Source organism: Colletes gigas, unplaced genomic scaffold, assembly GCF_013123115.1.
Source record: "Colletes gigas isolate AHSC1104 unplaced genomic scaffold, ASM1312311v1 Colletes_gigas_Sc00021, whole genome shotgun sequence".
NCBI lineage: Eukaryota > Metazoa > Arthropoda > Insecta > Hymenoptera > Colletidae > Colletes > Colletes gigas.
Genome location: NW_025106650.1, coordinates 4,018,870 through 4,042,677, shown reverse-complemented (window position 1 = coordinate 4,042,677; position 23,808 = coordinate 4,018,870). Strand labels below are relative to the sequence as shown.

General features: G+C 40.3%; 1 protein-coding gene across 3 annotated transcripts in view; it reads right to left on the bottom strand.

The window, feature by feature from the left end:
• Positions 1-23,808, bottom strand: part of LOC122401073 (putative polypeptide N-acetylgalactosaminyltransferase 9) — a 348,351-nt gene that overhangs the window by 4,757 nt on the left and 319,786 nt on the right. Inside the window, exons 8-13 of one of the 3 annotated variants that reach the window (XM_043403011.1) lie at positions 21,798-22,111; positions 20,337-20,535; positions 19,571-19,740; positions 17,725-17,853; positions 6,514-6,618; positions 417-545 (exon numbers count right to left, since the gene is read on the bottom strand). In XM_043403011.1, the coding sequence (XP_043258946.1) occupies positions 417-545; positions 6,514-6,618; positions 17,725-17,853; positions 19,571-19,740; positions 20,337-20,535; positions 21,798-22,111 (1,046 nt within the window). Of the gene's footprint in view, positions 1-416; positions 546-6,513; positions 6,619-7,204; positions 7,316-16,115; positions 17,854-19,570; positions 19,741-20,336; positions 20,536-21,797; positions 22,112-23,808 lie in introns of those variants that run through there. The other 2 variants (XM_043403010.1, XM_043403009.1) reach the window with 2 other exon arrangements.

The window sequence follows — 23,808 nt, the reverse complement described above, 5'->3', positions numbered from 1 at the left end:
AATCACACGGTAATTATCGCGGTAACTGCCGTTTAATCGTGATCGTAATTCATGAAACTGCACGAGTATCGTGTAATTACAATGTAATTATTTCGTGGAAGTAATCGTGGCAAGTATAATCAGATTATATTTTACCCAAGGCTGCTATTAACCCAGGGTTAATATACCGAACAGAGTCTAGCAGGGTCGAGATTGGCGCTAATAGTTATTGATATAATAAATGTGTCATTTGGGCGGACGGTGCGTGATTTTCTAAAATATTTGATGAAAATGTTACGCGATAGAGGGTGCAGAGTGGCGCGAAAACGTTAATGAAAGTGTTAATAATACAATCGATGAAGCATAGACGGGACGCGGACGGTGACGTTGCTTGATCGTTGATATCAATACTTCGCATAAATACGAGGCTAGCGTACCTGGGGATTATAAATCCATTGTTGATTCCCTTTGCTACCGTGACAAGGATAGAGGACGACATCAGTGCCGCTGTAATCCAAGCACGACTCGTCTCGACGGATCTCGCCGGTCTTGCTCAACATCCAGTACTATGACAAACGATCAAGATTAATGCTCGTGAATTTTGACCTCCAGCATTTGCCTATGACCGATGGTTCTGACAGCCACGTACATATGTATGCGCCGGGGGCACTTCAGTAACCTGAACGTTCAGCAGATGCCTCGAACGGCCACTTTCATCAAACGTCTCCGGCACATATTCGTACCCAATTCAAATATTTCACGATCCATTCTGGATTTCGAATCACGTTTTTAATTACGTATACTTATTAAACGTTACAAATAGTTTTCACCGCGTTATATTTAAAACCTTTTTAAACGTATTCTACGTGTAATTTTAAACGCGGTGAAAAAATTTTAATTGACAAAGGCTTCGACGTGCACGGGAAAATTGGTGTCCCGATTAAAATTACACGATGGAAGCGACGTTCTTAATTGAAAGGAGTCTGCATCCAAGCTTTATGTATTTTTACGCGTTTAACGTTATTAAACCTCTTTTTTCTGGAGAAAATTGAGGCAAAATTCGTTTTCGTAATCGATTCGGACAATCTTGCGCGCTCGAATTTGCACGTATAATAGGTAGTTTAACGCTTCGAACGTTTATAAGACTCGGCGAGGAAGTTGCTCCGCGATGGTTAAAAAAAAAAAAGAATATGTCGACGCTCTTAAAACTACTCGAACCTTTTTTTTTTTTGTTAAAAGAAAAAAAAGGAAACTTCGTGTGACCGTGGAGCGAAATTATAAAAGTTCGTAACTGAAGTAAAAACGGTAATTGCTGTTAGAATTTAACTTCTTGTAATTTACGTTCTACTTTTTAATAAACGAATACAAAGTTACGGACCCGACGGTCGCTAACCGGGAATTAAAAATAAATTAATTGGCCCGAATGCGTTTAAGTTTTTATAATTGCAAGGTTTTTACAACGTTTGAAAGAAAATTCTCGTCCCATTGAAGGGAGCTACTTCTTCGGTAGATATATAAACACTATTTGTATAGTAAAAAATGATGAAAACTGAATCGAAACTAGTCGTTTAATAGAGACTCAGTGTTTTCTTTCCGCTGGGTTCTTTAGAAAATTTATTAAAAATTTGAAGAGTTTCTCGAATTTTCATAATCAACTCCACGATATAGAAAATCGCTGTATTCTTTTTTTTTAAAGAATAATTGATTTCTAGATGATTTCAAGCATGTTTTCACCGAGCAACAAGCTTTAGGATCGTCGCTAAGCGAAATACGGAACAATGCCAAAGCAACGTTAGCGATAATGAACGTCAATCACAGATAGTCGAGTTTACTGTTCCCAGAAAGTGATCTGGAACCATTCGTGACGGCATCATTCCGGACAATTGAAACTGACGTCGTTCTATAAATTGTAGCACTTCATAATGAGAACAACGATGATCGAAGCTTGTTAACCATAGAGGTTTGTGGTTATGCACGTTGCATACCACGTTAATAACTTACACCTTTCCATAAATAGAATTTCAGTTAACTATTTCGATCGCCAAAGAAAATTATTTTCACGAGTTTTCAGTGGAACGTGTCATTGCATAGACTACGAACTTAATGAGAGTCTATTAAGGAACAAGGACGAGTTCTACGTATTCAATTACCACGAACACCTAAAAAGTAAATCGATTTGCTCCACTTCGCGTAAGTAGGTGATAAAAGACTGATCAAGTCCGACGAGTGACCAGGGAACGAAATAGCGTAGCTTGTGCTTATTCAAATTTCTACAAGTTGTAGCTGTCAGAACCATCTGCGTCGTAAATTCAAAGATTTTCAGCGCCTGTCGTGCAACGTTAGGCTCGTAAGCAGCGGGTGGATTCAGGATAATGAAAAGCAAGGATTAACGCCGTGCACCTTACAATCAAGCATTGCTATCTATATCCGTTCTATCGAGGTATCAAACCCGTAAACCGACCGTCGTAAGAAAATAACGGTAATTTTAGTAACAACTTCCGGTTCAGGAATATAGCACCTCGTCCAAAGCAATATGCGTCGCGCACCACCGTTGCAAATTAAAAAGCACCGAAATTATTTCCCATCTCCGTCAGAGTGGAATTTCTGGAAGCTTAGATTAAACCTATCACAACTTTTGTTTAGAGTTTCTATCACACAATGTTATTTTAACGCTATTTAACTTGACAACTTTTCTTATAGTATACGTACAATAAATTTCCACTAATATTCACTTCTTTATTTTCTGAGAAAAATGTGTAATTTATCTTGTCTGCCACAAGTCAATTAACCGTATGAACGATTTACATTTTTCGATGTAAATAAGAAATGTATAGCAAAGGTGAAAGAAGAGAGTCTTCAGTTTCCACTGTCTTAGAACAGTCTAACAACGCGTATTAAAAATAGTTCAACTTTACATACGTGCAGCTCCGAAACAACTAGCGTTTTCTCCATAACCGTGCGACTGTTAGAAGCGGTAAAGCTTCCTCTTTGAAATGGTTTTTGGTTTTTGTCGATCCGATTACCCGTTTTGGAGATATCGTAATTTAAATGAAGGCGTAATTTTTAAAATTCCGCTTGCCGTCTTACGAAAGCCTATTAACGCGTATTAAAAATACTAAAACTTTAGACGCGTACAGTTTCAAAACTACTAGTGCTTTATCCGTAATTGAATCACTGTTGGTAGCGGTGAAGCCTCCTCTTTAAAATGGTTTTTGGTTTTTGTCGATCGGACTTTCCGTTTTCGAGATATCGTAATTTATGCAAAAGGTAATTTTTTTAATTCGACTATCTCTGTCTCCGTCTGACGCGTCGCGCCAGACCTCTCTGTGACCTTGTTTCTACGAGCACGTGCGGTCAACGACCTTGTCAAGGCCGTAGTAAGAATGTAAACAAACGCTTCGGACTCTTCTATCTCCGGAACTAGCCACCGCATCGACTTGAAACTAAAATCGCTATATCTCCGGAACTAATAAAGCTATCGACTTGTTCGAACGCTCGTTTTAAAAGGCATTTCATCCTCTATCCAACGAACATAACAACAATTATTATTTATGCCGTCTTCTATGTTTATTTTGTTATTAACTTTGACTCTACGCACCTGGAGAAATTTCAGCAATTTCTATTGATCATACGTCTGATGTGCGATAAAACTGGATTATAAATTGTCTATTTAATTGAAAAAGAATTTACATTTATATACGGAATGTTTACATAATTACTAGCCAGCATTTTTTCGTAATTAATTGTTTTTTACCAGAGCCTTATGTTTGGCAATTTTCAACGCTAAATTACAAGATTAAAACTAGATTGCTAGAACTGGAAGTGAAAGTGGAACGAAAATTAATCGACAGAACCATTATAACAAGGGATAAACAACGGTCGATCATGGTTTAAACACAGGTATGTAGCCGCGAGGTGATCGTAAGCCATCCCGACTAAACGCTGGCTATCTATTAAACGATCTAATTATCAATAATTGCCTACTATTAATCTCAGCTAGTTGCAAAGTAATCGCTTCATCTAATTGCAGTCTGTCGGTCAGCCTTTAGCCGCGTATTGTCGAGGCGAAAACTCGGACGCGCGTTCATTGTTGATACTGTTAACGCTATTTATCGACCGACTGCTGTCGCCTACTTTTCATTAGACTGTCGACCAACAATCATGTCTTTATATACCTATCGACCATATCTCGCGCAACTGTCGTCTACGGTGTCGTTAATATGTCACTTGTGCCTTGTTTCGAGCAGCTCCTATTAAGATCAGTTGTGTCACTATCAGTTGAACTTTACCTTCTCGCGAATCTCTGGTCGATGGAAACATTTTGAAGATATCTCAGAGCAGAAGTACATTCTACCATTTATATAGCACATTAAATTTTAGCGAAGATTCAGAGACGAGAAGAATAGAGTCTTCGACGAAGGCGAAGCGTCTCGAGGATGATAAAATTAAGGAAGAATCCGACGATTTCGCGTCTTTGGCGACCCGTGGGTCCCGCAATTACCGTGTCTTGGCCGTTCGAACACGTCGAAGTCATCAATAAACAGGAGTGGAAGCGCGGTGGTCACGACTCTATTAGAGTCGGTCGGCCGAGCCCGGGCAGCAGCGTAATTACCGTGAAACCGCAGCTTAATTGCTAGGGCAAATAGCTAAATTAAAGCGACGCTTTACGAGGCCAGGCGAGCGCCGACTGATTGTGTTTTTGGTTGTAACTGGTTGTCACGGTTGTTAAACCGCGCCGTAGCCTGGCTGAACGCAGAGCTTTTGTGCGAAACGACGGCCTGGGATTCACGCGGGAGCTTGTCGTCGTCGTCTGCGTGATTTTAACGACGAGACGAGCGTCCCCGGTTACGAGGCCAGATTTCCACCAATACGACGCGTTCCTCGCGATAACGAGCTCTCTACCGCCATCGTTTTATCATCGACGGCAATTTTTTAGCCCTGACACTTTCCCTATGGCCCCTTTCTTTCCCTCAACACGTCCATTGACTAGATCAAAACCACACAATACTCTGCAAAATTAAAATTTTGATTTTTCTAAAATTCACGATCACAAATCCTGTCCAAATTTATTTCTCGATTCGAGAATTAATTCTTCGAAATCCATGGTGGTAAATTTTGGCTGACGTGGCAGACAAAGAGTGAGCCTTGCTCGACTTGACCCGATGGAAAGTTGATGAGAACTTTCAGACGAAGCTATCTGCAACGCGTCGCTTTTGAAATGGACCGATGCTCGAAACAGTTCTAGCTTCGAAATGGCTACTTAACGCGATTAATAAATGAAAATGCTGAGTGCATGGAATCTCTGGCTAATTCAACGGATGCTCGACTTTGACTAATAGCCACCGACACGGAATCGAGATATTCTCGGAAAAGTTCGAGCGACAAACGAGAAATTCACAATTTAATCTAATACTCAAAATCCTTTAAACACAAAATAGTTATAATTCGTAAAATTTACCCAATTCGAGCGAAACGTCCTGTCACTCGTGTTAATAACATTTATGAACAGTATCATAACAATTTGCGGTCAGCTGATGGAGAGACTGCAATTGCCATTGCAACTAATTCATATTTATAGTAATTATTGATGATTAAGCGACGTTCTTTATCGATCAATTCAATATCTGTACAAAAAATGAAACGATGTCAGATTGCAGCTGTTATTTACACTATTTGAATGTATCGATGGACGCTGAAAGATGCGTTTGGTTCGAACGAACGTTGTTTCTGGTTTAGTGGGCAGACAAAGCCAAAGCAATCGCTCTAACGACATCTATTCGCTCCCCCTAACAAGCGTGGGAAGATTAATTCAACGCTGATGGCGTAAAACTAAAAATGTCGACAAGTTCGGATAGCCGCGACGAGAGAAAGGTGGTTTAGGTCATCGCACCGCGAGAGGAGGGTAGACGATTGATGAGCACCTGCACCAGATTAGCGACGTTACTAATTGCAGCGAAATGGGTCGAGCTTAGCACCGAGTTAGCGTGCAAAGTTAAATGGTAAACGTGTCGTCGGTTAATGGTCCCTTTTTCCCCTTCGTTCGCGATACTTGCTCCTGGCCAGGACGATTACCGTAAGCGATCGTTTGTACACTCTCATCGTTTGTGCAACTCGATTCGAGCTAACAGTTAGGTGTACTCTCGATGGATTCAGAATATTACCAAGCTTCAAACGATTATTTCGTAGTCAGACACCATTAACAAGTACTTCTTAAAATTCTAATGAAAGCCAAGATAGCCGAGTACCCAGAAAGTGAGACGAAAATGAAAAAGAATCGATTGCAGCTTTTGAAAAACGAGAAAATTTGTCTAAAATTTTTAAAATTTCTTCCAATTCGAATTGATTTCGTAAAGATTCAGCATTCCACAAGCAAGTAGAGTTTCGAATATCCCAAGCACCATCAAGGATCCAACGAAAAAAGATTATGCTCGACAGATTACAAAATTTAAAAGATCGATAGCATAAAATTAGACAACCGCGTGCCCCATTGTTGTAAATTCTTCGTACGGAACGTTTGTTCCTTTCGAATTGTACCTGATTGCCGCCCTGGCGGTGACAGGGATATAAACCCACTGGCTGGTGCAGGTCTTCCGGTTTCCCTGGCGAGTCTATACATATGCTGCTAATGAGGTGTCTGATCTGAATCGACATTCAAGAAAATCGACGATTACTGCCTGTTATACGAACCGGTATAGTTACTTTTTTTGTTTCTTAATTTACGTTCAGAGATCTTACGAGTAGATTTCATGTAACGCCATCCTAGTTTTCTACATCCTGATCCTGAAGCAACGCGAAAACGTGAATGCGTTATCGCTGGACGTGCAAGCGTGATTAACGAGGTGTTAGATGGTTGGGTGTTTCTCTTTCCTCGCGAAAACTCGACTTCTGATCGTGATCTTATCGAAATCGCAAACGAAACGGCACGCGTCGCTGCGAATTATATTCTCTGCCTTGAAGTTCGATTTCGTGTGTACCAAAGATTTTCACGACAATAATAGAAGTACCAACGCGTTATCGTACGCTTCGATTGTGATTTTTGTCTCGAGAACATCTTTCTAACGTAGAACCCGTTTCAGCGAAATCTCGTTGCCAGAAAGCCGAAAACAAAGTCGAATTTTCGTGCGGAGCGCCAACACAAGCGAAAACAAACTGACAGGAACAAACGTCTGGCGTGTCTAGAATATGCCAGCGGGAGACAGGGTTCAGCATCCGTGTCTATTTGTACCTGATTTCCTCCCTGTCGATGGCAGGGGTAGAGGCCAGCCGGTTTGTGCAAGTCTGCCTTGCGTGCTGGCGAATCCAGACAGGTGTTGCCCCCCTCTCCGAGATTACGAACCTGTTCATTAGTTAGTATCATATATGGGATTAGTGACGTTAGCCTGGAACGTTAGTCAACACCGGGGAAACGAGTGGGAAATATTTTTGGATATCCCAGAAAATACTGCGTTCTTCCTCCATGTTTTCAACCCTTACTTTCGCAGTCGTGAATCTTTCAGTTGCAAAGCTCTTTCTGTGCCGATTACTACAATATATCTTGCATTATTTATTATTTTAATTTTGTAACGCATTGACTGCCAGATAAACCCCTCGAATTGTCCACGAAAACGAAACTACAGATTTCTTTTCTTCACCATCCAATCTTGAGAATTTTGTTAGTCCCTCGGTGGAAAATCGTGTCACTCATATGCGAGTGAAATATGGTAGTCAATGCGTTAAATAAATAAAATAACGTGCATAGATTTTTGCATCGAAAGAACCCACGATTGCTGGCAAGACAACCCTAACCCAGATCATCATGGTTACTTAAGTAAATTAACGTTTGGAGGCGCGCGATATTGTCTGGGACACTCCTGGCGATTGCGAAGCGGCCGTCGGTTCGTAAACGGCGAGAAAAATAAATCGAACACACCGCCGGCGAGAAAAATAATAGAATTATCTCGCGAAATATTTTCCGCGCCCGCGCGTGCGCCCCGTCGCGTTTCGCATCGTAAATATTTCTCCGATACGCCGGCAGCGGTGTTTCTCTCGGTGTTTACGGACCGACGGGAATATTCACAGCGACGAAATACGTTGGGCCGCGCCTGGAACAACAAGATACATAAATCAATACGAGCGTAACAATCGGATCGAGCCACCCACGCGTGCTCGTAAAGTTGTCGAACCGTCGAAAAAATCATATCGCGTTCGTATAGATTTTCTTTCCCCCTTCCGTTAAACGTCCTTCGTCGAATATTAACCCCTCGAACGTCAACATCCGGAGCGCCAACGTAAAATGATTTCTCCGACCCTCGACTATCGTATAATTTTATCTTCGCATTTCTCGTTTTAGATCTCTGATAAATAATAAATTATTGGAGCGTTGAATATTACCGTATTCACTGTTGTCTGATTAGTTGTAATCAGACGATGCAGCAGACAAAATAACGAGAAGAGTCGATATGTCTGAGAGAACTGTCTGCTTCGAAGAAAGTGCAATTGCACTTTTGTAGGTGCATCGTTGCACTCGTAAAAGGAACACGGACGTACAAAGGTTGGGCTTTATTTCACCGTTCGATGTGTATTCCCTACCATTTTGTTCTATTTACAGCGAAAGGAGTTTCCGTAATAACTATTAAAAATTGAGTAGATTGGATTTACCGCGAGAATAAAGACAATTGAATTTTATTGGTTATCAAAACAACAAAACCGTGACGTTTCGTTCTAGATCCGGTAGAGATCTTGGGGGATCTAGGCGATCCTCCGACTGGAAGGCACGTATGAGGTAGGATCCGCTGGAAAAGCCTTCCCGATGATTTCTCCGGCGGATTTGGGACGAAACGCCAGTCTTTCTGCCACGAAATTCTCGTTCGTTTGTTTACGCGATAGAACTCAGAAAATCCAAATTTTAATTGAAGTTACGGATAGTCAGTGATCTTTTCGACGTTCGACATCTTTGATTTTCTCGTAAAATGCACGATCACAGAATGCTTGCAGTCGACCTAGGGGAACAAGATTTCAACCTGGAGGCCACGACTATCATACTCGTAACACAATAAAACTAATTTAATTTATTCATTTGGCATCCCCCACAAAAGAATCGTTTTTCTCGTAACTTTACCCAAATATCAAGGAGTCTAAAGAGCGTGTTTCGTTATTTGACTGCATTTTTGTCGCGCCAGGAATGCCTTCCGCGAGACGGAAACAAATCGAAAATGAACCAAGTTTCCGTTTGGATCGCGAAAACACGCTCGCGTACCGGCGCAGCACACGTTTCAAGCGAACCGTGGTGTTCCTCCTGCGCCCGTCGTTGGCCATATGCACCGATGCATATGCACGTGCACGCGTGTATTCATGGAGGCGGGCGCATTCAGTCACTGGAGCACGGTCAGCAGTTCTGATTTCGCCGCATGCAAGAATTCTGTGGTCGCTGCAGTTTCAACGTGAGCATCTTCATCCCTTTCATCCTCTTATCCCCGTCGTCGTCTTCGTAGTCGTCGTCGTCGTGGCGTAGCTAGAATAAAAACTAGTGATTTATCGTCGGCGTTCAGGCGGTCCCGATAAAATTCCGAAAAGTCTGTCGACCCGATCCTCGTCGTCAGCTTTATTAGAGAGGCTCCTCTGCGCGGACTTAACAATTTCTACGAGCGACTTTCTCATCGAGTTCTATCGACTACGGGGGAAAAAGCTCGGTGAACAATCGCCTGGAAATTCCTCGAGTGTTGCGTAAATCTCCCGTCGAGGACGTTTTGTTTTCAATTCAATCATTTAAAATTTAAGCGAAACGAAACGGTGCACGTTTTGAAAAACGACTCGTAATTAAATCGTACGGTTGACCGGTGCAGCCCCGGCGTGATTTAACGGTGAGTCGAAGAAGGGATGGCCAGAGGCGGGGGATGAGTGGTGAATAAAAAGAGAGGAAAGCCGAGGTCGACGGGGAAAACATAAGTTTTCGAGCCGGCGGACGGGTTCTCGTCCGCGGCGAAATTGTTATTTCGCATACGGCGCGAACCACATTCCGAAGCGAGCGCCGCGTGAAATGCTTCTTCGTGAAAATGTCCGGCCATCCTTTATGCGCCTTTTCTTTTTCCGACGCCCCCTTTTTCCACTATTTACCCGCCGTAAGAGTTTCTGCCGCCCGCTCCGAGAGTGCTGGCGTCAGTGAGCGGGACGAAAAAATATGGCAAAACGCATTCCGGAACCGTTCGAAGGTGTGAGGGGCCTGCAGAGGATGCTCGCGGAGGCGGAAAACGGTTGATCGATACGATTTCTACAGTTTCGTTCCGACCCGACACTCGATTCTTTTCCGATTTTGCCACCCGAGGCTCGATAAAGGACACTGGAATGCGTTCTCGTCCGCTCGATTTCGTTTTTCGTTATTGTTGTCTTTGGGAAACTGGTTTACGGTGATTGGGTTTCGTCGCCTCCGATTTCCGCCGTTTCGGAATCACTATGAATATTATAAAACTGCGGATACTTCAAGTATGTGTTGCAGACAAAATTATACTCAATGGTGCTCAAATGATTTTTTCAAAGATCCATTTCTGAAATTTCATGGCGATTTTCAATTTATTTCAAGAAATATCTCGCTACATATTAAAGTTTGTTTATTAATTTTGATGGAGAAAATGTAAGTAATCCATTAAAAAAAAAAAAAATCAAAGCAGTCCAAGCATTATTAAAACCTGTCGTATTAGAAAAATAATACGAGTAAATATATCCGCGTACAAAATGAATCACGTGAATAATACCCAAAATATGTGTTTCAGACAAAATTATTCTCAATGTAGCTCAAATTATATTTTCAATAATCCATTTCTGAAATTTCATGGCGATTTTCAATTTATTTCAAGAAATATCTCGTCAGATATTAAGTTTGATTATTAATTTTGATGGAGAAAATGTAAATAATCCATTAAAAAAAAAAATCAAAACCTGTCATATTAGAAAGTGTTTTTACTAGTTAATTTTCGGAGCCTGCAAATATTTAAACTAAGCTTTTATATACCTAAACAATTAATTTGATTGCTTAAGTACTAACAATCTTCCCAAAATTATTTTCGAAGCGAGAAACTTGCAAGTTTATCTATCGTTACGATTTTAAAATATGTCTGACCATATAAGGTCAGTTACTACTTAAATTTCTTTCACTTTCATATTGTTTCTGTATTATGATTAGTTGCACTTTGCTATGTGTTTCTACACCTAATACGTACATTATTTAACCCTTAGCATTCCAAGAAATGTTTTCTTGAACTTCTTGAAACGAGTTTCTATACCCTGACGTTGAAGATATAATAACTTCTTATATCCTTGCGTTTCATCGAATAGTTATGTCTAGTATAACACACTAAATATAACTTCTCGTGGTACGGGCATCAAGATCGCCTTCTCGATAAAACGGGAACCCATTTTGTAACAGCAAAGAATATAATTTTTGACAGTTACGAGAAGTTATAGTATCCCGTTAAAAAATTCATTTTCACTCCATCTTGCTCAAACAACGTGGCACATGGAAACAGATGCACCTTCATCTTGTCGGTACTCTTAAGGGAGCACGTGTAAATCATGCAAGATTAAACCATCGTTCTTTTCGGAATGTCGTAATCAATCACGATCAAGAAAACAGAACTGCTCATGCGATATAACGGCCGAGTAACTGGTGTGCAGATTTTTACACATCAATCTTTTCAGACATTGTCAGCCTTTTAATAAAGGGCTCGGCTTTCAAAGGAAAGAAAAATTAGTCTTAGCAAATGAATATAAAATAAATCTCTGACATCGCGTGTTTAAAATTATCACTCAGAGGGTAGAGGATTTTAACTGTAACAGCTAATATGTATATTACTATTCTTGCAACACGTAAAATAATTCAATTATGTATCCGTGTCACGAACGTACAACTTCGTATATTAACGATAATATAATAAACTTCATTCGTGCAGAAAGGTTGCAACCCAAATAACAAAAGTTCCCCCAGCAGAGCAATTTCAAGTTTTTATGAAAATAATACTGGAAACTATTTCGTTCTCTGCGCTTGTTTCGAAAATGAGTTTTGAAGTTTGACCTTGTTCTTGGTGCAATTGAAGAAAATGTAGAATGTAAAATTTGCGATGTAAATGTGTTTGTAAAAGAACAAGTAAAATTGTACTGTAGATATTCGATATAATAATCTTGATTGATTTTAAATAATATTACCCAAATAAAGGGAGCCGCCGAAATTGTTACGAGAAACTCAACGTTTCGTTTATTAATCAATGGCGAAATTGATGGAAGAAAGAGGAGCGTGTAAGAAAGAACGAAATATCCAAGTCGCGTGATACTGTAATTTATGTGAAAGTGGGAAAGCCTTTAATCCGCTGCCGGATACGTCTTTATCACAGATCTGGAAACACACACAAAGAAAAAAACTACGTGTCTTCGTCGACTTTAACGATTACGAAACAAAGAAATTAATCTTTAACGACGAGTTCTACGCGCTGTTATATTAACTATTAACTTTCAAGCGCGCCTATAAAATTGTTACTCTTATTCGTGCTTCTGATACACACAATTTTTCGTCCGTAACAGTTACCTCGAATTCCAACCACTTCGATAATATGATTTTGTTGCTTAGTTTACGAGAGCGGCGCGTAAAAAATTGACGACGTTAATTAAGCGTTAAAAGCGTTATGAATGGCCTATTGGGGAAACCGTGGAAACAGGGGAGAGAAGAAATGTATACGCGTGCAAAATATGCTACTCACGCGATATTACAGTTTATACAATATTTAATTGTCGATACGAATCGTGACTCCATCGATATTTCAAACACGTTCTATAAGGACGTGCGATTTCATTAATGGTGCAAATAATCTGCACGCGAAACTCACGTAAAAAAGTCTCTGTTTCTCAACAATTTAGTGTTCCCGGCTCGAGTTAATTTACTATTAGCAATAAGAAAACAAGCACTAAATTTCTTCGCTCGTTATAAAATGTTCAATGTCTCGGAAATTTCGTATTTAGACTGTTCTATTTTCGCGTGGAGGTTCGATTCAAAGACAAGTGGAATTTTCGCCACGGTTCGGGGAGAACAATACCATTTTTAAGACCGTCACCAGCACGGTTCTGCTTTTTATACATTTCTCGAGGACGTGGATACTGCTGGGAAATATCAGATAACTTTCTCTGGGAAAAAGTCCAGCCGTACCGCTCTCAATGGCAATTGACGCATCATAAACCCACACGCAGCGGAAAGGGACGGTGATATATAAGAACGTTTCTTTTAAGGGTGCCATCCTCGCGACGAAAAAAGAACGGAATTGTCTCTTTTTACGAAATCGTAGTTCGAAACAACAAGAAAAAGAAATTATAAACAAAATCAAACAGGCGTACTGCTTTAAAAATAAAAATGTCTCACCACGTAGCGAACGATTATTTGCAATTTAGTTATTATTACAATTATTTGCAAATAGGGAATACGAAACTTCATATGTCACATTTTCTGAGGTTAGTAAGACGTTTCCAAGTTCATTTGTTTCTGCACTACTAAGTGGTCACTAGAGTACTGAAAGTTTAGAAACTCCAATATTATTTCATAGATAATTTGGTGCAAAACTTTAAACGCGTTTTCCTCAAAACCACATTTTTCAAACTGGGGGCTCAATAACTCAGTCAATTTTCATCCGATTTACTTAAAATTTTGTATACTGGTTCCTAATGCTATTTTCGTTGATTGCACGTACAGAATTTTCGATCGAATAATTAGTTTCGACGTGGTATTAAAAGAAACATTGATTTTGTCACAATTGTTTGTGATTTTTCCTTCAAACTTCCACCATTTTATAATAAATAATTATTTTTCAAAATCTGCACGTGCAATTGAAGCTACTGTCTTATAGTTCAAGAATATTGCATGATTTCTTGTTTCACAACTTACAGTGAAAAATTACTGTCCGTTTCTAACAAATTCTTGGAGGCCTCTCATGCTGGTTCCTATTATGGCTATAATGATTAATATTTTTATACGAAATTTTTACAAGAATGGTTCAAGAAACGTACTTTCGAAAACATCAATCATTTACCAGAAAAAGTTTCATATTTGCGCTCAAAAAATTCTTGAAAATTGCGTTTATTTTCGACACAGTGATTTCCCCTCCTTAAGACAACCCTCTACGAGACTCTAATTTCGTTAATTCTATTTAAAAAAATATGGATTTGCATAAAGATTCCTTTCTACTTTGTGGTATTTAAAAAATCGAATTTTTTTTGTGTTTTCTTTTAATATGTAATCTCGAAAATATATCTACCAAATATTAAATTGAAATTTGAAAAACTAACGAAGTTATAGCCTGCTGAAATGTACCGCGCGCAGGTATAACAACTGGACGTGAAACTTTAAACCTGTTTTTCTCGAAACTACATTTTTCAGCACTGCGTATGTGTTAACAAAAAAACTATTCAAGATATCAACATGAAATTTATACAGTATCTTTAGAACTGGTCTCCCTATAGCATGAACTAAGATAATTGCGATATATGCAATATTTTTTCTATTATTAACAAAAAAGCAACCGAATATATGAAAATATTCAGTATTTTATCGTAAAATAGCTGCCATTATGCCATTTTTTGTTTTTTTGAAAAATCCTAGTACATGCTATAACCACACTCATCTATATTAAGAATATCGTTGGTTTTTGGATTTCGGATAACTTGTTTGCAAAATATCACATACGCAGTCGGTCGCCGTTCGTAAAAACTGTTGTTTGTTGATCAACAAAAACAGCGTAATCAATAGATATTATGCGTTGCAAAAATTCGTAAATATAACTAAATATATAATAAATTTATCTACAAAACCCGGAATTAATCGCTATTTAATAGCCCGCAAAAAAAAACTCAAAGAAACATGAATTTTTCGTGTCTACAAGGTGGAATGGCTCCTTAAGTAGAGTGCTGAGATTTAGTCGAAGACACAATGAATCGAGAAAAACGAAAAAGAAACGCGTAAGGGCGATAGCAAAGTCTCGTTTCGGTTCAATAACGGAGACGAAACGCGGGTAGCGCGATGGCGCGTTGATCAAATACGGTTGCACGGGTCGGGAATGTAATGACCCGTAGGAGTACTCGAGACACACGGGGCCACGGGATTATCGGCGACAAGCGCGACGAGCTCGACAATCATTTCGCAATTACGAATGCAGCGAAACACAGAGGACTGGCAGACGCCGCTCCGCTCCGCGCCGCGCCGGCCGGCGTTGCAACGCGACGGAAATAAATCGCCGCGTGATTGATCGCCGACGCCATGAATGCTGCATGGAAACGGAATTAATGCACTGTCAATCGCGCGAGACGAGCAAAACCGAAACGCCGCGGCGGTTTTCGCGTATACCCGTCTACGACGCCGGACGACGTCTAGCCCTCGATATTTATCGCGTTCGTTTTCGACTTCCTATCCCGTTTCCCCGCTCGAATATCCCTCCTCGCGGAGCACACGACGCGTCAACCATTTCCCGATGGAACGCTTAAAGCGTCCTTTCTACGGAAAGTAACGATCCGCGTTCGTCTGGAAATAAAAGTTATTTTGGAATATTTATTTGGTCAACATTTTCCTACGTTTCACGACATGAAAAATACAATGAGTTTTCTAACTTAGCACTTTTAATCACAGCCACCATATTTGTTACTCTTTCTCGCAAGGGTAGGTTTCTTGTTTATCCCAAGAAAGAAAAGTAAATGAAAATTATGTGTGATAGAAAATTGGTAATATTGTCGTACGACGAACAAACATGGTAACAGAATAAACATTATATGAATAAAATAATAAAGAAAGGAATATTTCCACGGAAATATCGTTTGATTGTTCCACGAAGGTGTTGATCCATACTTGATGCTTCCCGGAAATGTCATATTTAGTTTACGTACACGCGAAGTCCACTATCGAGGAACTACTATTTTTATAATCTACAATAGACATCGAGATGGTATTCAAGCAATATCAATTTAATTTAGAATACGAACGTTCCTCCCTAGTTATAAGATTTGAAATTTACAACCTTCCTCCCCATTCTTCGAAGGAAGAGCTCGAATCGTAGGAAAGTTCACGGGAGCTCAGATTACAAAATCGTACGTTTGCCGTTGGAGGATGTACGTTTAAATTTGCGAGAACGACACGGGGAGATAACGGCCGCGAGCAACCGGCCGTCAAAGAAGAAGGACTTTAATTGCGAAACCGAACATCGAGAGCCTTGCCAATTCTCGGGGGGAACGTCTCCGCCCGAAGCGACGTTCGATTCGCCTCCATTATCTAGCGACCGCCAACTTCGGTGGTGTAAGCCAAGAATTCAACAAACCGATCGAGGTGAATCGATTTCCGATCGGGTGTCGCGCGTGCCTTCGTTCCGATCCGATCGGGATTGTTTCGACCGCAGACCTGCATTGTTTCGCGATCGAAGGCATTGTTTTCCGTTGCGAGCTTATCGGCATCAATCATTGCATCTGCTATCAACAATTGATCCACCGCGTGCATATCTACGTAAATATAGATACACGCATTAATATACCAGCACGGTTCGCCAGGGGTCACTCTAATGCCTTCGTTGTTTCAACCCTTATCCGGATTACGGTAGCCTCTGTGACTCGTAATAACTAAATATATGGGTCATTTGGCAATTATAATCAGGAACGATTTTACGTGGAAAAGTATGCTATAGTTCTATAATAAATGTTTTTTAAATACGAGACTTCGTTTACAGAAAAATTGACGTTGAAAATTCAACGAGCAAAGCTTGGACGCTGAAGCAAGTAGAAATAACGAATATTGTTCAGACGCGGTGGATAAATTGTATTAAAATTCGATTATCTCGAAAACGAAGCATGGTATGAAAAAATTCCAATCTACATTTTCGATGAGTTTTTTCGTGTAGAATAACCTCCAGGTTCGATTGAACCACGATTAGTGGGATACGATCATGTTTTCCGCGAAAGAACTGGTCGGGGTACTCGGTCTGACCGAATACAGACCGCTACTACTTGATTCGAGTAGAGTGCAACATATCTAGCAGTGTTTACAGGTCTTGTTATGAACGAAATCTGGCGACAATTCTCTGTAGGCTGATCTAATTACCATGTTAACTATCTATTGCATATTATCCAGATTTATTTTTTATAATATATCAGTTGGAGAATTAAATAGATTCATAGTTCGTGCCTTTTGATTTATCTTTTAAAAAACAATGGTCCACCTTGTTACCTCGTACCAAATGACTCTGTATAACTTTTAAACAATTCCACCGATTTGAAATCTCTGTGACAAAAGAATCAGGGGAATAAAAATTCTGCCAATTTGTTAATCGTTTATTTTACAGCACCCCCGTTGAATAATCTCCATTTCTCCGGCTTCTCCGCGTTGCTAAAAAATGGCTGAAAGATCAATTCCGCGAGAATCGTTATGAAAACCCGGCAACACTCGATATCAGCTAGTCTTGGAAAGATCGCGTATAGTCTGGCGCTCCAAGAAAACATTAGGGGCGTTTGTTCACCGTTCGCGAGAAAGAAACCGCGGGAAAAGATGAAAAGGAAACCTCCTTTCGTCCATTTATCCGACCCCCGCGTTCTTCTTCGAAGAGGAGCCTCCGAGCGTGGTAACTCAACACCTTGATGGATCAAAGTAGTCGGTAACCTCGTTAAAGAAACGAATGTGGGGGCCCCTTGGTGGTCTGGTTGATTCCGATAGCGTTCACTGCATCTGTGGACAAAAGATACGCGTCGACGCGGGCGGATCCTTACCTCGCCGGAAGCCACGGCCTCGCCAGGTATGAACAGCTCCGGGTAAACGTTGTCGAGGTACCATTTGAACGACTTGCAGCCCAGCTTCTTCCTCAGGGCCCTCCGGTCCGACACGTCCCCGTAGTTGCCCTGGAAGTCGCGAAGCCTGGTAAATTTCGATCGAACCGCGGGAAACGTCGTTTCCGGCCACGTGAATTTCAAGACACGGAAAGGGGGACGCGAGAGATATAATCGTAAAACGAGAGGGAAGAAATTAAGGGCAAGTGGAAACACACGGAACCATTTACGGACTCGATGTAGGAGCCTCGAAGTGGAATAATGTGGGATGCCTGCGAGGGGATGAAAAGACGATTTATGTGGAATCTTGGACGATCGTGGGGTGTTTAATTACGGTGGCGAGCAATTTTCAACGCTGTGTACTTCGACCGAAAATAATTAGAAATAAAACTTAGTTGCGTTATGAAATAGTTATTTCCACGTTCGCGACGTTTGTTAGGGATTTAATTAAAAAACATTTTTGTTATGCGCGAATTTTTCGATAAGCGGACGAAACTGGTGGAAAAAACTCGACGGAAACGATTCCAGCGCGAAGTTGCGGGAAACGGCTAATTATAAAATGCACGGCTCGAGCGGCCCGAATGGAAAGACACGTCGATAAATATGGCCCACTGAGAGCATTCTTCAAACTTTTTATCAAGAAAGATCCCGGTTCTTAACATCGGTTCTAAGAATCAGATCTAGCGAATGATCGGAACACTCGAACTTCTGAGTTTGCCAAACTCAAGCGATCGACGCACGTGGATTGAGATTTTGGATGTAATGATTTTGTAAACACTGGTTCCCGTCGTAAAAGAAACTCGAGAAAAGATACGGGCACGGTTTGGATGCTCCGTAATTCGACATGCGTGGAAACGATTTATTTTTATCCTATCGCTCCGCTTCCTCGATCGTATCCCGTTCCAAAGAAAGACAAGCTGCCAGGATAAAGGATAAATCGTTACAGCCGCGAATAAAAGAAGCGTCTTCCGTGGAAGCCAAGACACGCGAACGATCTTTAAGACTACTTGGCGCATTTATAGCCCACCCCCGCCCCATTTACGACGATTCTCCGTCTACAGTGTTCTCCATCATCGGCCTCGGTTATCGTCATCCCTTATCGTAACCGTTCCGACCAACGTGTGCCTCAACATGCCCTCATGAGCTCAATAAAATCGCACGCAAATAAAAAAACCTGTTCACGGCCGAAACTTTGACGTGCTTACGAAACAACTACGAAATACTGTTTCCATCGATGTCTTCCACTTAAATTTGTAGATCTATTAACGCTGGCACAACCGACAATTATGGTGTATTTATTTCTAACAAAAAAATTAAAACGATAGATTTATTCATTCTCTTATAAAAAGCTACGATAAATTTTCAAAAATCGAGTCGAGTGAATGTTCTATCACTTTTATTAGAAATTACGAATTTTGGCCACTTTGGTAGTTCCCAGTGTTAACGAACCTATTAAGCCAGCAAAAATTCGCGAATGAATTTAAAATTCTTATCCCAATATCCGTGAATAAAATTTGACTATTTTCATGAAGTACGACTTCAAAAAACCACCACTGTTCCTTGTTGTTCAGAATGAAAACCGAGTCGAGTGCTCTCGAATAAACTTTAACATACTCATTCCACCGCGCCACGCTTTTGTTATTGTTTTTGGACGTTCTCGAGACAGAGCACGCATTGTCTCGAGCAAATGTGGGGGAAGGTAGATCGGGACGTTCGAAAGGGTTCGGAGGGGAAAAGTCGAAGAGTTCGGTGAAAAAGGTTCCACGGCCGGGTGAGTAGAGGCGCTCACCTTGTCGTGACCTATCCTCTGGTAGTAGTACTTGGCGTACTCGTCCAACCACACTTCGCTCAGCCTTATGCTGTTCCTCTTGAGCACGTTCACGCCGCTGCGCCACTTGTACGGCGAACGTTTCCGGAAGATGTGGCCCACGTGCGAGCACGGCACGATTTCCAGGGTACCTAGAGCCGCCATTCGAATTTCATTCGGCGAGGAAGCGTTTGATCGTCGGAAACACGCGTACATTTCGCCCCCGGAAACCGTCTACCAACGATCGAGAAGTTGTTTCTCGTGGTCCACTCAGGATTCATTTCGACCATTGTAAATATTTTACTTTTAATAATTAAATTCTATTTCAAAGAGTTGGTCAAAAATTTTCCTTTGTATAACAAGGACGTGGAGCATGAAATTTTGGACAATAAATAGAATTTCTAAAATTACTCTTACACTGCATTTCCATTTCTGGCGTTACGAACTAATTGGGAATATTAAAGTTTTAACATTTCCTTAGAAGTTTTCACGTCGACGTATTTCGCGAGGTTTCCGCGGAAACAAAGGAAAATCGTTATCGAACGTCGAGGGAAATTCAGCGTATTTTTCGCGATTAAATTATCATCATGCCAGAACTGTAGGGAAGAATGTACACATCACGGGGATTCAGTGTTTCGTTTTAAAGGATTTCCCGCGCGACGAGATTGGAGGTTTTTCAGGACAGAATTCTGTTCCGCTCGTTTCTGTCAATTTCTCCAAACCAGATTTCGCGACGGGGGGAACCTACCTCCGCACATCCAAGTCTTGAACGAGAGCTCGAGATTTTCGCCACCCCAAATGTCGAAACCACTGTCGTACGTGCCGAGGCGCTCGAAGAATGCTCGATCTATCGAGAAGAGGCCACCAGCCATCGTCGGCGACCACACGGGCTCCGCAGGATTCTTGTGCCTCTTTTTCTCCCTATCCGGAACCGCATGCCAGTTGAACTGGATACAGAAACAGAGAAACCTTCAGAATCAACGCGAAACTTTCCGGCAAAGTCTATTTCTGATATCATTCAATTTATCGGTAAAAGTTTACAGAAATTTTCAGGAACCGCAAAATTTTTAATTAAAAGTACAACTATTTCAATCTAGTAAAAGAGTACCGTAAAATGGGGCAAATAAAAACGTTTCGACGCAAAAATATCGCTATTTCAAATGTTATAAAATCTTTTTAACACCAAGTTTCATTCTAAAATTTATCTCGACGTTCAAAGACCGTTCGATCAGTTATAAATTTATTTTGGGTGGCAGAGAGCTTCCAAATAAATGATTTAAAAATTTATTTTAATCCATTGGCGTTCAAGCTCGGCGAGATCTATTTCTGAATCAGATTTACGAAGACTTATTAAGTCGTAAAGTTCCAAGGAAGGAAAACTCGTCTCGGAAAATGAGAGAACCAACACTCTTTCCAGACACGACGTTTGGCTTCCTTCGTTTTCACTGTCTAGATTTCCCTGCTTCCTCGTATCTCACGCTTTTCAGAACTTCAACAATTGCTTCGCCCGCGATAACCTTTTCCTGATTCTCCCTGGAATTTAGAGTCTGAGGAAGCATGTTCAACACCGACACCCTCTCCTAGGGAACAATGTCACATTTTTCAAATCGGGCTCTGATATTACTAGCACCGTTCCCATTCGCTTTGACCATTGAATTATTTCAAGCTATTCCTTCTTCAGCGAGCTTGAAACGAGGATAGAAAAGAAAATATTTATTAGATAAATTTCTTTGTAACGTTTCGTTTGTACTCGACCCATTTTACTCTACACGATAATTATATACTTGTTAACCTCCTCACATATTTTTAGAAATAAACAATAACTTAGAGTAACGATCGATCCATGCAATTTAATTACGTTAATATTTTCTAACGAATTATTTCTTTGTAACGTTTCGTTTGTACTCGACCCATTTTACTGTACACGATAATTATATACTTGTCAAACCCCTTACAGATTTTTTGAAATAAACAATAATTTAGACATTGATCCATGAAATTTAATTACGAATATTTATTTGCAACTTTGAAAAGTATCGTAGGAGAATAAGAACCACTGCCTCGGGTGAATAAAATCATCGCGAAAAGCGTATCTCTGGTTCGAAACGCAGCTGCAGGAATTTCTGTCATAACTTTGGGATCGAATCAGGAATTATTTTCTGATGGCTGGCAGGACCCAGCGAAATAACGACGAAGGAATTTCGCTTACCTGGAGATTCCAATCGAATCCACCCACGTTCACGCCGCCGGAATCCCTCCAGTGATATTCCAGCGTAGTGTCGTCTATGACGTCGATCACAGGGCAGACGACTGTTGTCGAATCGCGAGCGATCCGATCGAGAAGCGGTTCCAACCAACCCTCGGTGCACTCGCAATGGCTGTCCAAATATGTCAGAACAGGGGCTTTCGCGGCCGCAGCCCCCAATAAACGAGCTCTGATCAGACCCTCGCGTTTTTGAGCCCTGATTATTTGCACCTTGGGATAGTTCATCATGTAGTCCTCGAGCTGACGCTGAAGGTGCGCTGCAAAACGATAAATCTCACGAATACGGTAACCACCCGCGACAAATCAGGCGATGAGCCTTTAACCGCGAAGCTTAAGCTAACTACAGATGATCTAAGGGGGAAATAATCTCAGGGATCTACGACAAGGTGAATCAAACGTTCTATGAATCGAACATTTAACCAAAATTGTCGATGCAATTTTATATTTTTTTTGTACGATTAATGTGAGTATGTTTAAATTCACTTTCTGCTGTTTGCTATCTGGTCAATGATTTGATAAAAATATATTTTAATTGAAATTGAATATTTAAATTTCCCCTTCGGGTGGAAAAATCAAAGGGATAAATCGCAACGAAAGTTTCAGCTGATTGAAGAAAAGTCGAGCGTTGTAACATAATTGAACGGAATATTTCTCAGCACAATAGCGATTAACGAGTGCGTAGATTGCTCTTAATCAGGGCACAAAGAGTACGAGCAGACGGTTCGCGAAAATTCCGACACTGATTAACCCTTAATAAATTCCTACAACCTGAGCGTTCGCTTAGTCGAGGAACACCCATTATTGCAAAATTCATTACGGCTTTTCAAAGCGAGGCATCCTCTTCATTTATCGACAGTTTGGGCGCATCGAGTTATTGGGAATTGCTATCGGAACGCGAGCACGAATCCTAGAAACGAAAGGCGGCCCGTGTAATGCAAACGATCATTGTGTTTCGCGCGTTATATCCTCGTTTCGTTGCGGGCGTTTCGCTTCCGCGTTGCGTTAATATTTCGCGATATTATTTTAAACGCGAGCAATAATTCTGCTCCACGTTTGGAATTGTTTGCGGGATATTAATTACGAAACGATAAAAAAGAAATTGAAAATATAAAATGCCGCGATACGAATTAATCTAACAAAAATACTCTCATCGAAAACGATAAATATTACGAAATAAAATAAATTCCTAGCTTTCTAGAAAAGAATATATGACATTTCTTCGTTGCTCTAGAACAAATTTTTAATTACGGTCAAATGGAATTCAAATAACTATTGAAACGATCTCGGAATATTTCCTAGAACCAAACCTGGACACTTCTGAAATAACACTATTTGATATATTATTTCAAATAACATGTTGTAGACTAGTTAAAATTCGCGCGCTCGAACTCGACTTGCTCACTGTATGCGCCGCGTGTGTTATACTTTGTTCTCATTAACATTAATAATTACTAACATATATATATTCCTACTATGTGTTCTTATTAAATATATTATCGTTTATTACTCCTAATCAGCTTGTTTTTCCTCACTGCGCCAACACATGTTATTTCATTTTATAATTATTTTCATGGTATTTTATTTTATAATTGTTTGAAATAATTATGAAATTAACTTTAAGTAGAATTTGTGGAAATTGTGATTATCAATTCTGCGGCTGGTATATACTTTTGAAAGAAAATCGTTGGCTCGGAGGCATACATTCCTATGATCGAATCGCTCGGAAATTGTAAGAAATTCACGCATCATACAACTTGAATTTTTCTAAAACTGGATTATCTTCAGAATTTTGACCAATTTTAAATAAAGAAATGACAAAATAACTCATTTGAAATCGCTTTATCTCAAATACCTCGACGTTATTCTTATTTTCAAACAAAGGTACTGAAAATAAAGGTCTAAAAATAAATTATTTCAAATAGTTATGTGTCATTTTTATTTGAAATGAAATTTG